This window comes from Denticeps clupeoides, chromosome 11, assembly GCF_900700375.1.
Source record: "Denticeps clupeoides chromosome 11, fDenClu1.1, whole genome shotgun sequence".
Classification (NCBI taxonomy): Eukaryota; Metazoa; Chordata; class Actinopteri; order Clupeiformes; family Denticipitidae; genus Denticeps; species Denticeps clupeoides.
The window spans coordinates 6,317,221-6,333,317 of NC_041717.1; the positions used below are offsets into that span (position 1 = coordinate 6,317,221).

At 48.6% G+C, this 16,097-nt stretch overlaps 1 protein-coding gene across 3 annotated transcripts in view; it reads left to right on the top strand.

The window, feature by feature from the left end:
- LOC114799198 (oxysterol-binding protein 2-like) overlaps window positions 1–16,097 on the top strand; it is a 68,416-nt gene that overhangs the window by 17,922 nt on the left and 34,397 nt on the right. The window contains exon 1 of one of the 3 annotated variants that reach the window (XM_028995604.1): window positions 14,737–14,836. The exons of the other annotated variants lie outside the window; for them this stretch is intronic. Within the exon in view, the coding sequence (XP_028851437.1) occupies window positions 14,758–14,836 (79 nt within the window). The 5' untranslated portion in view covers window positions 14,737–14,757. Of the gene's footprint in view, window positions 1–14,736; window positions 14,837–16,097 lie in introns of those variants that run through there. 3 annotated transcript variants of the gene reach the window in all.

The following is a 16,097-nucleotide window of genomic DNA, read 5'->3' on the forward strand; positions in this document are numbered from 1 at the left end:
AACGAAGCACAAAACCAAAGAGCAGAGCAGAACTTTCCTTTTCCCCACTCACGCCACATTCTGCACCCATGTGCTACATGTTTTCTAAAGATTCATATCGCAGACGGCTGGTCTGGAAAAGCGTGGCAGATGGCGCCAGTGTTTCTCTCTAACCTTCTTTCTTATTAGTCCTTTTTGCTTCCTTTATGTCTGTATGGTCTCTGCTCTGGACTGATGTTTACTGTTCTGCTTGTGTGAATCTGCTGTATGTAAATTTTATATACGTTCTTCACGATGGGTGGAAGGTCCATTTTACTCAAGATTTTACCATCAAAAAAATCTTAATGGACATCATGTACATTCTAAAATTGTTCATCTCACACATTTGTAGCCTTTGGACATTCTCTGTGCTTCCTGCATCCTGAATTTCTGAGTTTATGGCTGATGGAGAATGCCTGTGTGTATGATTGTGTGAGACGTTTCCAGTCTGAATGCTCGATCACACATGACAGTCGGTCTGAAGAGAGACCCCTAATCGATTATCAAACCGAATGCAGACCCTTTTACCCAGAGATAGAGCAGCATGTTACACAAAGGAGTGGAGGACAAAATGATTCATTTTACTGCTCAGACGATCGAGGAAAGATGCCTTTCTGGTTGCATACTTGCTCAGATACAGGGACTGGGGGCTAGAATAAGATGAGCCTTTCGCGGTTATGATATTCTCTCTCTTCTTTCTTTCTTTGAGGCTCAGTTCCGTTTCATTTCTCGTCTCTACTCTTGCGTTAACCAACTCTTTCATCATCTGTCTGCTCCCTTGTTGACAGCGTCAGATTTTAAGGGGAGAGGTCAGCGCTGTGCACTGCTGTCCAGTTTATGAGAGAATTATTAAGAGTTTTTTTTGTCCATGCACTGTTGATGATTGGCAGTCCCAGGTACGCTGCTGACCACTATACTCAATGAAAAAAATACTGTTTAGGGGCACTACACACCCTCTCATATCTCTCTCCACCTCCTTTTCCTCTTCCGACGTTCCTCCCTTCCATATCCCAGACGAGCCCTTGGAACATTTGGGCAAGTGGTGGCCTAGCAAGTTAGGATTCAAATCCCGAACCACCAAGGTGCCACTGAGCAAAGTACTGTCCCCACACAATGCTCCCCGGGCGCCTGTCATGGCTGCCCACTTAAATGCAGAGGACACATTTCATTGTTATGTGCTGCAGTGTTTCACAATGACACACATTCACACACACATTCACAGTCTTCAGCCACCCTCTCACCCCTGTCTGCCCCTGTGACATTTTGCAATGCACTTCATCCAGCTTGACCGAGGACTGTTCTTTCATCACACCACCGCTCTGTGTGTGTGCATGTGTGCGTGTTTGTGTGTCTGTCTGTCTGTATGCCAGACTCTATGTCTCTGTAGGTAAAAGTGCAAATCAACAGTAAATACTTCACAGGACTTCACATAGAAAAAGCATTTACCTTAAAATAACTCATAAAATAGTTAAAATAGTCTTGTGGTATTTTATTCCAAATAAAATTCAACACTGCATTCCTCTTTCCTGGAGTGTCTTGTAGTTTCATCCAGTTCATCAGTTTCGTTAACTGTTTAGCACCGTGGAAAAGTGATGGGAATAATAACTATTTTTTTTAAATTAAATTATTTCCATCATTACAACGGCATTACCATTACTGTCAAAAACATGTGGCACATTAATGCAATTAAGCTGGTCACCTGATCATCAAAACTAGTGGCCGAGAACATGGAAGTTGATAGCAGCACAAACCCCTGTGCAGCTATCTGAAGAAGGAGACGGAGACACGCCCTCCACATTTTAAGTTATTTTTCTTGTTAACTAGTTATTTTTAAGATGCTGTAAATCTGTTACTAGCTCAGTTTGTGAAAGAAGTAACTAGTAACTATAACTAATTCCTTTTTAGAAGTAATGTGCCCAACAGTGCTCTTGAAGCACCATGCGTGACTGTCTGAAGACAGAGAAGATGGATTTGTCTGGGCCAAGCACAGGTGCATTGTGGGGGATGCTGTTGTGACAGAGCCAACTGCTTTGATTACTGGGTTAACATTCAGCAACATGCTGTGCTGACACTTGAATGTCACTGCTGAGTGGCTGAATTCCCAAACTCACACAGACAAGTGACAAATAATTGGGAAATTGTGGGCACCATGAGCCACCAGGATGGTTTCAGAGTGTCCGAGATTCTCCACATTCCCTTATTTGCCATTTTGATGGTAGTGGTGCTGGATGTAACACAATCTGTAGGAACTCTTGCCTTGTACCCATTTGTAACCCCAGTTTGTACAGACATGTCTTACTGTACAAATTCCCATTCACGCGCAGGAAAACCGACGCGTAGCTAGGTGTTTTTTTCTGATTTTATACACACATACACACACACACATGCACAGTAAACACCCTCTTGGCAAACCAGAACACTACAATCCTTCACTGTATTGTTGTTTTCATCAACAAAATTTTGGACTAAATCTCTTCTTCAGAAACCTTTTTGACAAACCTTTCTGTTTCTGTGTCTCCCATTTGGACGCATAGATGACATCACCTCCTCAATTCCCGTTTGTGCGTATATTATATCAATTTCAGTTAGGGCTGCACAATTAATTAATTACGATCACAATTTTGGCTGCCACAATTACGATGATTGTCGGCGATATTTACATTTCAATAACCAACTACCATGGGGTGACCGAAAGCATAGACTGTTGCACAAATTGCTGCACACGCACCTGTATGAAAGTGTCCCTCATTTGAGGTTGAAAAAGTTAGCATTCCTAATAGATATATACACCATAATTATAGATCTATATACACTAGATGTTTTTCTTTTATCATGTTGTATGTTAAAATTTTGTGTTTGAAAAATAATGTTGTTCATGTTATAGACCAGAGCATCTCTGTTCTTGACAAATCTATACAATATGCCTTTGTTTATGGACCTGCCCTGTCTTGTCATGATCCGGTAAGGCAGGGGCAACTCCGTGTCCAGGATTCGGACCGGAGTTTCATGCTTGTCCTGTGTTATTATGTTTCCTGAGTATTTTCATAGTGACTTGCCGGTCATCTCTTAAGCCAGAAAATGTTGACAGGCTGGTTTTTGTCACCAAAAATCTGAAAGCCTTGTTAACATACCGTTTGTTGGAAATAAAATGTGTTCTACCTAAAATAACAAATAATCGTGATTAACAGTCATGATTACAATATTGATAAAAATAATCATGATTATCATTTTGGCCATAATTGTGCAGCCCTAATTTCACTATGCTTGTGGTGGGTCATAGATATATGGTGGTGGGTTAGCAGATGGCTGGGAGGAAAAAATGCAGGAGCCTTTGGATGCACTTTCTTTACAATGAAGTTAAAAATACAGAATATATAGTTGAAAAACATGGGGAGAAACGTGGCCACTGGAATGGATGTAGAGTAATTTTGAGTCTAGTAGGTTACAATAATATAATAAGAAGAAAATCATGTTTTCATTGTGAAATAGGTTTGACTAAAAGAAAAACAAATATACGTCAACGTTTACTTGTCTGTCTGTTCTAGTCCTACGGTTATGTTAAGTAATATACGTTCCAACATCAGGTATAGTAATTCTGCATAAAAACAGATGCTTTGCAGGTTAGATGTTCTGTGTTGATGGAAACGTTATAGCTAATGTCGGAGATGTGTTAGATCTCCCATTGAGGATCTGCTGCAGGTCCTGTCTCTCTCTCTTTCTCTCTGTCACTTGCTCATTCACTGTCTGGCCTTGTTATAAACTGTCAGTGAATTGATTAGTGGGGTAATATGTGGGCGATGTGTTGAGATGATAAGATTCTGAGTGACTAATTTATGAACAGATGAGAAGTGCATGAAATATTCAGAAAATAAAAACAGAAAACAATATTGGTAGTAATATTATGAGATGAGTTATGTATGAAGGGATTTGCAGGTCTGACTTCAGAGAAGCTATGTTCACTAGCAAACTTGTGGTACATTGGATCTTCATAATACTCTGTGTTGAAATGATACATGAGAAGGACACAAGAAAATGCGCTCTCATTGGCTGTAGTGATTTTAGTTGTTGTCTGTTGGCGACCTCAAACCTTGGAACTAAGCACATGCATCACAAACATCCAAATGAAACTGGGGCAGAAGCCTGAGTCTCATGAATGCACAGGATCACAAAAGATGATGTGATTCATCACCGCCTCACCAAACTCATTCCTCATTTGTATTTTTATTTAGTAAGACACACTCAAGAAATTATTCACCTCTCACTTTGGTATGCCACAGTAATAGACACACACACACACACACACACACACACACTCAGAATAAGGAAGGTGACATAATAGAAAAGTGTGCCTGTGTGTGTGTGCGTGTGAGGGGGGTTGCTTTTCTTTAGCTCTATGAATGGTTCATGTCAGGGTAGATAATGAGCTCGTGTCCACTGACTCCATGCCCGTTAGGCTGAGTATGTGTAGTGCCCCCGTCTTGGTAATGTCATGCTGGCTGGTTGTGTGTTTTAATGTCTGGTGTCGGTGTAAGGGTCCCCGTACCCTGTTGTGTTATTAAAAGTGTTGGGAAGATTACTTTGGAAATGTAATTCATTACAAGAACAGCTTACCCTATTTAAAATGTAACAGTAGTGTAACTATTTCAATTAAAATAAAACCGAATGTAACTAATTACATTTAATTACTTTTTTGAATTATGGATGAATATTTTGTAATCTGGAAGTGATCACCTTATATAGCACTATTGTCAGGATTGGCTGCAGCTGGAGACACACCTGGACCCAGTCAGGACAGCGGTTAAAAGGCACTGTGGTTCCGCCCCTCAGCGGCTGCGACATTCTGGGAAGGAAGTGCAGAGGCGGGACATAATGGGAAACAATGATTTTTTAATAACAGAAAGAAGACCAGGCTCGATGGCCGAAAACAGTGAAACCAAAAGGGGAACAACGAAAACAAGCCCACTGGCGTGTGGCGATTGCCAGAACTCAAAACACAAACAGTTGCAGGGTCCACTAAAGAATGTGGCAGCACCAACCGGCTGCCCCACAGCTGGGCGCGTTGCTAGAGATGGTGGTGGGCGTGTGGCGTGGAGGGTGGTGGTGGGGGCACTGTTGCAGCGCTGCCGTTCAGCTGGGGAACGTCCAGGCAGAGGGAAGGTTACCCCCACATCGCTGTCCCCATGGACCTCGCGACAATCGTGGACGGCCACAATGGGCGGAGCCATCCCGGCACCGACCGCCCAACTCGCGTCATTGTCACTTTCGTCATCGTCCATGTCTTCCCAGTCCATGGGGAGCCTTGTCAGCAGAGCGCAGAGTTTTTGGCCCGACATGGCGAAGATCGTGGGGGGTCGCATCCCCTGCACTCGCTGCCCACGTCACTTCCTCTGTTCCAGCATTGCAGCCTCCTACCAGACAGCAGCCTGATTTTATTTTTTTATGTTGATTAAATGCTTCTCCTTGCAACCATTGCTGGACTGCCATTGGTTGTGATGGAAATTAGCTCACAGAGGAACAACAGAGGAACAAAATATCTTTTAATTGTGAAATGGTCAGGAGCTCTTCTTTGGCACTCATATCTCCAAAAAACATTCTGATAAACACACAAAGCTGTGCCACATTCATCAGATCCATCGACTCATCAAAACTGGAGAGAAACACTTACGTGTCGATGTCATCTGCCATAACAGCACGTCCATGATCCCCAGTGAACAGCGAACCTGCAGCCTCTACAGCTTTTTAGCACGAAGGTGACTATCGTATCGGCTTGGTAAAAATTGACTGCTGTACTGCAAACTGACTTTTCATTTTCGGCACTTTTCTGCTGCGTTTGGCAGTTTTAAAGTGAAGTGAAGTGATTGTCACTTGTGATACACAGCAGCACAGTGAGATTTGTCCTCTGCATTTAACCATCACCCTGAGTGAGCAGTGGGCAGCCATGACAGGCGCCCGGGGAGCAGTGTGTGGGGACGGTGCTTTGCTCAGTGGCACCTCAGGGATTCGAACCGGCAACCCTCTGATTACGGGGCCGCTTCCTTAACCGCTAGGCCACCACTGCAGCAGGGAACCCGGATCTAGTAGCCTCTGTGCATCGCGTTGAAAAGTCGCTCCTTCTTCAGTAAAGCCTTGCATCGCATATAAGACATATGGACTTTGAATTTGATTAAACCAAAAAAAATGATCCTCATCCAACATCCGAATGAAAGTGATAGGTCTTTGCCCTTTTGGCTTCTGACATGTTTGTGTATTAAATGTTTACAGTACACGATTAATTGCACGCTGAAAAAGGGCGTACATGGAAGTGCATGGACACTTCGTGATAGGTTGGGCACCGCTGCTTTAACCCTTTAATGATGGTGGCAGGATGCAGCGCATGGGCAGTCTTCAAAACCCAGTATTAAAATGTAACTAAAACAATTACATTTTATTTGTAATTAAATTGCGTAACGTCACTACATGTAATTTTATAATATACACTGTATATAAAATATAAACTGTATATAAAACCATAGTCAGTTATTTATTCGTCCCATATGTATATAACGTTTCACTCGTAATTTCTGCTCCTTGATATATTGTATTGTGTTTATTTGTATTTTCTGCACTATTTTATATGTGTCTGAACTGAAGGAGCTGCTTTTAATCACATTGCGCATCCGTATAGTGATATTCTATTCTATTCTAAATAGTATGTTTGAGTCCTTCCCTTCAGATCAAATTTAATGACACGCGAACCGGGACCAGAACGAGAGAGACGTGTAGGAGGAAACGAGAGACCTCAGTGCGGTGGGACGCAGGGAGGCAGGTAAGTTCCTCCACGTTAATCTGCGAACGTGGACGGCGCGAGCCGCAACACCACACTGATGTTGTCGTTCGCGTATTAAGACACAAGACAGGGCAGGACAGGGTGACAGGAAGGAGTTCAGGAATCAGGAGAACATAGAGGACAGGTACGGTCTTACTGGGAGCGGGTTTTCGGAGCCGAGTCGAATGGCGTGCGTCATTCAATGACTGAGCAATTGGCAGCTGCTCTCCAGCCTAATATATAGGAGTCACGTTACCTCGTTTCCGTGTTACTCCCGGTCACATGATGGGATCATGTGACAGTACCCCCCCCTCCAGGGCCGACCCCCGACGGCCCCGGAGCGGCGGCGGTACGCTGCCGGTACTCAGCCACCAGAGACGGGTCCAGGATGAAACGACTCGGGATCCAAGACCGTTCTTCTGGTCCATAGCCGGTCCAATGCACCAGGTACTGGACCCCCCGACCTCTGCGGCGCGAGGCAATGATGCGCTCCACAGTGTAGGCGGGTCCCCCGTCGACGATGCGTGGCGGTGGCGGATCCGGAGCAGGAGGATGAAGCGAGGATCGGACAAAGGGTTTGAGTTTACTGACATGGAAGACTGGATGGACACGGATGGCAGGAGGGAGTTGGAGACGGTATGTGAGGGGGTTGATCCGACTGAGGATCCGGAATGGTCCGATGTATCGAGGGGACAGCTTGTGTGACTCAGTCCTGAGACGTAGGTCTTTGGTGGACAGCCACACCCTCTGTCCCACTCGGAAGTGCAGTCGACGAGGGTGCCGGCGATCGTGCTGGGTGGACATCCTTCGGGAGGCGATGAGGAGGGCCGACCGCGCCGATTTCCAGGCCTTTCGACAACCGCGGATCATCTGACGGGCCGAGGGGACCCCACCTGCAGGCACCTGGTGCGTGAAGATGGGGGGCTGATATCCATGGCAGATCTCAAAGGGACTATGGCCGGTGGCGGAGGAGATTTGCAGGTTGTGGGCCAGCTCTGCCCACAGGAGAAACCCGGGCCAAGTGCGTTGGTGTTCGGACGCGAAGCATCGCAGGTATCGTCCCAGCTGTTGGTTGGCCCTCTCCACCTGACCGTTGGTCTGGGGATGGTAGCCAGAGGAGAGGCTGCAGGTGGATCCGATAAGGCGACAAAACGCCTTCCACACAGCTGAGACGAATTGGGGTCCCCGATCAGAGACGATGTCTTGGGGGAACCCATGGAGGCGGACCACGTGTTGAAGCACAAGGTCAGCGGTTGTGGCAGAGGACGGTAGGCCGGGCAGGGCGACCAAGTGGACCGCTTTGGAGAAACGATCCACTATGGTCAGGATGGTGGTCATACCACTAGCTTCAGGGAGGCCGGTGATGAAGTCCAAGGCGAGGTGGGTCCAGGGGCGATGAGGAATGGGAAGGGGACGCAGGGGCCCAGCAGCCGGAGTGTTGGGAGTCTTGGCCCGGGCACAGACATCACATGCATCCACGTAGGCCTGTACGTCCCGTCGTACTGAAGTCCACCAGAATGCTCGGCGAATGAAGGAGAGGGTCCGTTGGCGTCCTGGATGGCCTGAGAGGACGGAGGAATGGCCCCAATGTAGTACATCGGGCCGGCAGGTATTTGGGACGTACAGGCACCCGGGTGGGGTGTTGTCTGGGCCAGGGTCGGATGCCTGTGCTGCCCGGACCTTCGTCTCGAGGGACCACCGGAGAGGGCCTAGGATGCGATGAGGAGGAAGAACGGGTTCGGGGTCAGAGGATGGTGAGTCTGGGGCGTGTTGACGGGACAGGGCATCGGCTTTCTGGTTTTTGGAGCCGGGACGGTAGGAGAGTTGGAAGTCGAACTGTTCAAAGAATAGTGCCCACCTCGCCTGGCGGGGATTGAGCTGTTTGGTGGTTTTGATAGAGATTAGGTTTTGGTGATCGGTCCAGACCAGAAAGGGGGTGTCACTGCCTTGCAGCCAGTGCCGCCACTCCTCGAGGGCCCACCTGACTGCCAGCAGCTCACGGTCCCCCACCCCGTATCGCTGCTGTGCAGGGGTGAACTTCCGCGAGAAGAAGCAACACGGGTGCAATTTCCGGTCCGGACCGCGTTGAGAGAGGACGGCGCCAGCACCCACCTCTGACGCGTCCACTTCTACAACAAACGGAAGGGTAGGGTCTGGGTGTTGAAGAATGGGGGCGGTGGTGAAATGATGACACAAAGATTTAAATGCTTGAATGGCCTCCGGGGTTAGGTGAAGCGGACCTGGTGACGGTTTGGTGAGAGCAGTGAGGGGTGCTGCGACCGTACTGTAGCCACGGATGAAGCGACGATAGAAATTTGCAAACCCAAGAAACCGTTGCAGTTGCTTCAGCGTCGTGGGTAGGGGCCACGACGCCACTGCTTCTAGCTTCTTGGGCTCCATGGCCACACCCTGGGACGAGATGGTAAAACCCAGGAACGTGGTGGAGCGCTGGTGGAAGGCGCATTTTTCCAGCTTACAGTACAGTCGGTGGGCGAGCAATCTCTTTAGTACTGCCCTCACGTGTTGAATATGGGATTCTAGAGTGGGTGAATAAATGAGTACGTCGTCCAGGTAGGCGTACACCCACCGTCCCAGCATGTCCTGGAGAGTATCATTTATGAACTGCTGGAAGACGGCGGGTGCGTTGCATAGACCGAATGGAATTACTAGGGATTCAAAATGACCAGTGGGGGTGATGAAGGCGGTTTTCCACTCGTCGCCCTCCCGGATACGAATCAGATTGTAGGCAGACCGGAGATCCAGCTTCGTGAAATACTTGGCTCCCGAGAGGGCGTCCAGGGCGGTGTTGGTGAGGGGTAACGGTGTTCGATTTTTGATGGTGATTTTATTGAGCCCCCGATAGTCCACGCACGGTCGCAGACCACCATCCTTCTTGGTCACAAAGAAGAACCCTGCCGCGGCCGGGGAGGTCGAGGGGCGGATGGTGCCGTTTTGAAGCGCCTCTGCCACAAACCGCTCCATGGCCAATTGCTCTGCCTTGGAGAGGGAGTAGAGATGTCCTTTCGGAGGAGTGGTTCCTGGCAGCAGATCAATGGCCATGTCGCCTGGTCGATGGGGAGGCAGCTGGGCGGCTTTGGCTGAACTGAAGACGGTGGCTAGGTCATGGTAACAGGAGGGGATGTTGTCTAACACTGGAGGACTCGGTTCTGGGTTCGTGGAGACAGACGAGGAGGGTTGTGGCAGAAGGCAATGGTGATGGCAGTGCGCTCCCCACTCCAACACCATGCCCGACGACCAGGAGAGATGGGGTTCATGTAGGGACAACCAGGGGAACCCGAGGAGGAGTGGTGAGGTGATGATCTTGGTCACCAGAAATTGGATTTTCTCCACATGGGAGTCCAGCCGGAGTTGCAGAGGGACCGTACGGTGAATGATGGGTCCTGCGGAGATAGGATGACCATCCACGGAGGTGATTGTGAGGGGACTTGGGAGGAGTTCCAGGGGAATGTGATGTTGTCGGATGAAGGAGTGGTCTATGAAGTTTCCAGCCGCCCCGGAGTCCACAAAGGCTGTGGTGGAGATGCTTCGCTGATTACATTCCAGGACGGCCGGGAGAGTGAGTCGGGAGGTCGGTGGCATCAGATGTGGAGGAAGGGGCCTAGATGGCCGTGCCGTGCTGATCTGCTGGGTGTCCCGTCTCCCCGGACGAATAGGGCAGGTCAGGCGGATGTGTGAGGGGGAAGCGCAGTATGCACACAAACCCTCCCGAAAACGCCGTTGCTTCTCTTCAGGCGTGAGGGTTGTCCGTCCCAGCTGCATGGGTTCCCCCCTATGGTCTGGAGGAGTGACGGTGGGCTGAAGTGGTGATAGAGGCGGTCGAGGGGTCTGATGCAGGGTCGGAGTGGGGGCCGCAGTTTTCGGGAGAGCCAGCAGATGGCGATCAATCCGCATTGCGAGTTGTATGAGGGCCTCATACGTTGCTGGCATCTCCCGACTGACCATCTCACCCCGAATTCGTGGGGCCAGTCCCTCATAGTACATCATCCGGAGGGCGTGGTCGCCCAGCGGAGTCTTTGCAGCCAGGGTCCGGAATCTGGCGGTAAACTGGCTGACCGATGAGGTACCCTGGCGCAGATGGTAAAGCTGTGACGCGACGTCTTCCACACCGTCCGGATGACAGAAGGTGATTTTTAATTCCTCCACGAATTCGGCATACGAGAGGGACGCAGAACTTGGGGAATTAATTCGCGCAGCCGCCCACTCTGCGGCGGAACCACCGAGCCGGGTTAGGAGTAAGGCGATTCGGGACCGGGCACTGGGGTAGCGGCTAGGCTGTAGCTCGAAAATCAACGAGAGAGCGGTGAGGAGCACCTCGCCGCTCCCCTCGGTCCCGTTCCAGCGCTCCGGGAGCGGCAAACTGGGTTCGGGAGGCGCGGGGGGGCGAGGGCTCTGCGCAGCGCTCGCCGTTTCATGCTCTCGGTGCGCGACAGTCATCTCATGAACGCGCTGCCGCAGTAAGCGAACCTCCTGCGACAGACTTCCAAAAAGACTCTCCTGCCGCGCTATCCGATCGCACAAAGCAGCGAGTTGTGAAGCGCGTAATTCGGGCTCAGTCATTCTGACACGCGAACCGGGACCAGAACGAGAGAGACGTGTAGGAGGAAACGAGAGACCTCAGTGCGGTGGGACGCAGGGAGGCAGGTAAGTTCCTCCACGTTAATCTGCGAACGTGGACGGCGCGAGCCGCAACACCACACTGATGTTGTCGTTCGCGTATTAAGACACAAGACAGGGCAGGACAGGGTGACAGGAAGGAGTTCAGGAATCAGGAGAACATAGAGGACAGGTACGGTCTTACTGGGAGCGGGTTTTCGGAGCCGAGTCGAATGGCGTGCGTCATTCAATGACTGAGCAATTGGCAGCTGCTCTCCAGCCTAATATATAGGAGTCACGTTACCTCGTTTCCGTGTTACTCCCGGTCACATGATGGGATCATGTGACATTTAAGTATAATGTAAAACGTTATGTGTGCATACAGTATGTGTACTGTAATCAGCGGACAAAATAAACGCACAGAGGAAATCTGTGAGGGCCACAATGTTGTGCAGCATTTATAGACATGACGTCATGTGCGTTTCAATCCCGGCTCAGACCCTGTGTGTGCGGACCCTGTTGGCATAGTTTCCTCCCACAATCCAAAGCGTGCACACAGTGGACTGGTGGCTGTGTGAGTGAATGTGGGGTTTAAAGGTAAACCTGCATGCACACTGCCCCTCATTATAATGCATCAGTATCTATGCAGCACCTGCTTGTGTGTGTGTGTGTGTGTGTGTGTGTGTGTGTGTGTCTGAGTGTTTATTGTGTACATATACTAGAGGTTTGATAAATGGTGAAATCCATCATCACTAATGCCTCTATACCCAACTCACACACACACACACACACACACACACACACACACACACCTGCATCCAGTAGTGAGCTGTTCTGCCCTCTGTAGTTCTGGATGGCCAGTGTGTGTAAATCGCCAAGGTCACTTGGTGCTGGATGCTGATTGGCCGCTTCAGTTCCTCTCTCCGCCTGTACTGCTGTAGGACACGTTTGACTTTCTTTACCAACGTATCTCTCTCTCTTTCTCTCTATCAACATCACTTTCTTCACCTTCTTCCCTTTTCCAACCATCTCTTATTCAGTATTTTCCCTTTTTTCACTCTCTCTCACCATCCAGTTTGCATGCTCCTTGCTTCTAACATCTCTGACTTTCTTCCTTTCATCCGTCCAACCTTTGTAATCTCAGCACACCCGCTTTCACATTTCTCTTTTCTATCTTTAGCACCCTCGCGTTCGCCCCAGTTTGAAGCAGTTGCCTCTGCTGCTGGGTGTTTGGTGGGAGGAGAGAGGGAAGGACTTGCATCCCTATTGTTTGAGTCTCTTCCTCCAATCGGATTAATATAAGTAGACCTCAGCAACCTGTGATAAGTGTGTTTTGATTTGATTTGTGATTTGATTTGACTGTTCAGTCCAACCTCAGAGGAAGAACATCACTAGGACAAAATCTAAATATGTGGCAAATGCATCTTCTGTTTATTTAACAGTGATGTGTTTTTTACACACTGAATATAATGCAGTGCCATCCTTTATCACAGTAGATACTCAAGATAACTCCTTGTCACAATCCTGACTTTTGGGAAGCTCCAGCTCCACTTTCCAGGCTGAAGAATCATGTTCATTGTTCTGTTCCTAATTTCCTGATTGTGTGTGTCTGTCTTAGTGCCCTGTTAAAATTATTATAAGATTATTAAACTCCCCATTTGTGAGCTGAGCGATTTGCGTCCTTCCGTCCTTGACGGTTCCCTGACACTCCTCCTGTTTCATTGCTAATTAAAACACTCATTACAAAATATTTTTGTGCCGACTGTGAATGTAAGACAACGTAAAGTAAAGTAAAGTGAAGTGATTGTCACATGTGATACACAGCAGCACAGCACATGGTGCACATGGTGAAATTTGTCCTCTGCATTTAACCCATCACCCTGAGTGAGCAGTGGGAAGCCATGACAGGTGCCCGGGGAGCAGTGTGTGGGAATGGGGCTTTGCTCAGTGCCACCTCAGTGGCACCTTGGCAGATCGGGATTCGAACCGGCAACCTTCTGATTACACTGAGGTGCCACTGAGCAAAGCACCGTCCCCACATACTGCTCCCCGGGCGCCTGTCATGAGTGCCAACTGCTCACCAAGGGGGATGGTTAAAAGCAGAGGAAACATTTTGTTGTGTCACCATGTGCTGTGCTGCAGTGTTTCACAATGACAATCACTTCACTTTTACTAAATTGAGGTTTGATAAATACGTATATTGTAATTGGTTAAAATGTAGGTGTATTAATAATATGAAAAATGCTGTACAAATTAATCAGACCAGAGCGACTTAAAATGAGTAGTAAGTAACTACCTTTATTAATATGTGATTGTGTGAGAGGAATTAGAAGGTAGAAATAGTTTATATTTAACCTGATATAAATGCAACCTCTGTGTATAGACAACATTTTGTTTCTTTTAATGTAACCTCTTATGAAATCATTGAAGAATTTCTGCGCCCCTCTCCTCTGTCCCTCGCTCCTGTGAGCTGCTCATATGCTTCGGTTTACTCGGGCATGGGCTCAGATGAAGTGCATCTTTATTTACAGTGTGGTAAGTGCTCAAAAAAAAGTCCCCCTAAATGTCCGCACCGACACACACAGCAGAGCAGAAAGAAGGTGTGGCAAGGTGACCTTGAGCTGTGGCGGGCAGCCTATAGAACATACGTCAGCGCCGATGTTGACACCACCATGGCGTGGAGCAGCATCGCCTGCGCTTGTCTCCTTGTACCCGGGTGCGCAGTAGTCAAGGGGAGGCTGCGGGTGTCAGATGGTGACATGGATCATGTGCGGACGTCTCTGGTCACGTGACTCGCCCCAAATAGAAGGGTTTGACCTCCGTCGTGGTGCAGAATTTAGCCGTAGCCCTGTGTTGCTGCCAATGCAGGAGATGATCCCTAGCACACTAGAAGTGTGTGTGTTTTTGGGTCTCCTGCTCTCTGCTTTACATTTAGTGGAGCTGGTGACGGCTGAAGTGTAAGTCTCTCTCTCGCCCCTCCCTCCCTCCTCTTCTCTTTTCTCTTACTGCACTGCATTGAGAGAGACACGTGGAGGTGAAGGGCAGTTGTGCTGGGTTCTGTGTGTGTATTTTAATGACAGTGGCTTTGGCGTGTATATGGAACGTGTAAAAGCATATGACAGTATTTGTGTGTGTGTGTGTCTGTGCACCATCGCCAGTGCTGAATAAGGAGAATCTCTTTCACTGTGGCCTCCCCCTTGGCAGCGGGGCGATGTAGCAGCCCAGCCCACTTCCTGTTTGAGCGCGCGCGTGTGTGAGAGAGCGTGTACGCGAGCGCGAGCCCGGAGCGAGGCGGGCCTGCCGGCGGAGCCCGAGAGCGGATGAAGGGCCGGGGCTGCTGGGAGACGGGGGCAGTGCGCTCCTTCTGCCACTCCGGCTGCCTGAGTAAACTGCAGCAGGGTCAGTACTGCAGCGCCGCTCCGCCTCATCCACACCGGCTTCCAGCGCCGCCACCCTATCGCCTGCCGCCAAGGTAGCATCCACCTCTCCGTCCTCCTCCACCCCCCGACCCCATCCATCACCATTCATCTCCATTCATCTCCATTCTCATACCGCTGCCGCCTCTGGGATAGCCAATGCCCTTCTTCCCTTGCATGCCCCTTTCATTTGCTTACAGTAGTAACATTTTCAATAATCGGTCTGTGCATGCATATTATTATATATAATTTTTTTCTGCTTTTATGTCGGCGTTATTGGACCCCTAATACTGTATCTGAAGTCTCTTTCTGAAATTCAGCCGTGGTGCAGAATTACAGCCACTTTGATCCAGTCCCACAGTGAGGTTTCCCAGGACGCGCCGTTTCTGTGTCTGTAGCTTTAAATGCTAATGAGGAGGAGAGAGGCGGGACTAGGAAGAAGTTGAGGGGGCATTTGCAGAAATGATGTCATCAACACCATTCACCAACAACAATGTTTAGCACACACAGGAAGTCGTGTCTGCGTTTTTTCCAGAAAATTTTAAATGAACCCACTGGTTCTTCCAGTGGCTCTTGGGTGATTGAACTAAAAAATAAATTTGTGTTCATTTCTACATCCAATAACTGAGCAACTGCAATGCTTCACACGTTTGTAAGACATGACGGTCAGTGGAGTTACTTTATTGGGGGAGGGGTGGGAAATTCTCTGGGCGGACAAAGAATGAGAAAGGGGAGGTAACCTGACATAAGGGGACAAATTCCAGGTTCGACTGTCTGAGCTGCCGCTCTGTGAACAGCGAAACACAACGACCAAAGCTCGCTTTATACATATCGCCATTTCTAGCCACTGCATGACCATAGACAGGCTAGGGAAACTCGTATCAATGTTAAATAATCTCACAAAGTAAAATACTTCCTGACTACTTCCTTATATTATCTGTAGTCTGTAGCCAACGATCTGAGGAAATCCATAGAGATTTCATGTTTTTCCTGGATTGCTCTAAAGAATCCTCTTTCCCCCATGCTGTGCAGTCAGATGTCTTATTTTGACTGTAGTATAATGGCAGTTTGCTGTAATTATGCAGCATTTGAACAGGGTCAGATGTAATGTATTGTCTGGTGTAATAAATCATAAAGCGTGAGCTTAATTGACCTTTGCTTGCCCTGAATGAAACCAAACTGAGTCTGATTGCATGAATGAATGTCAGCTTTTTAGCCTAATGTGTGCATGCATGTGGATTGGT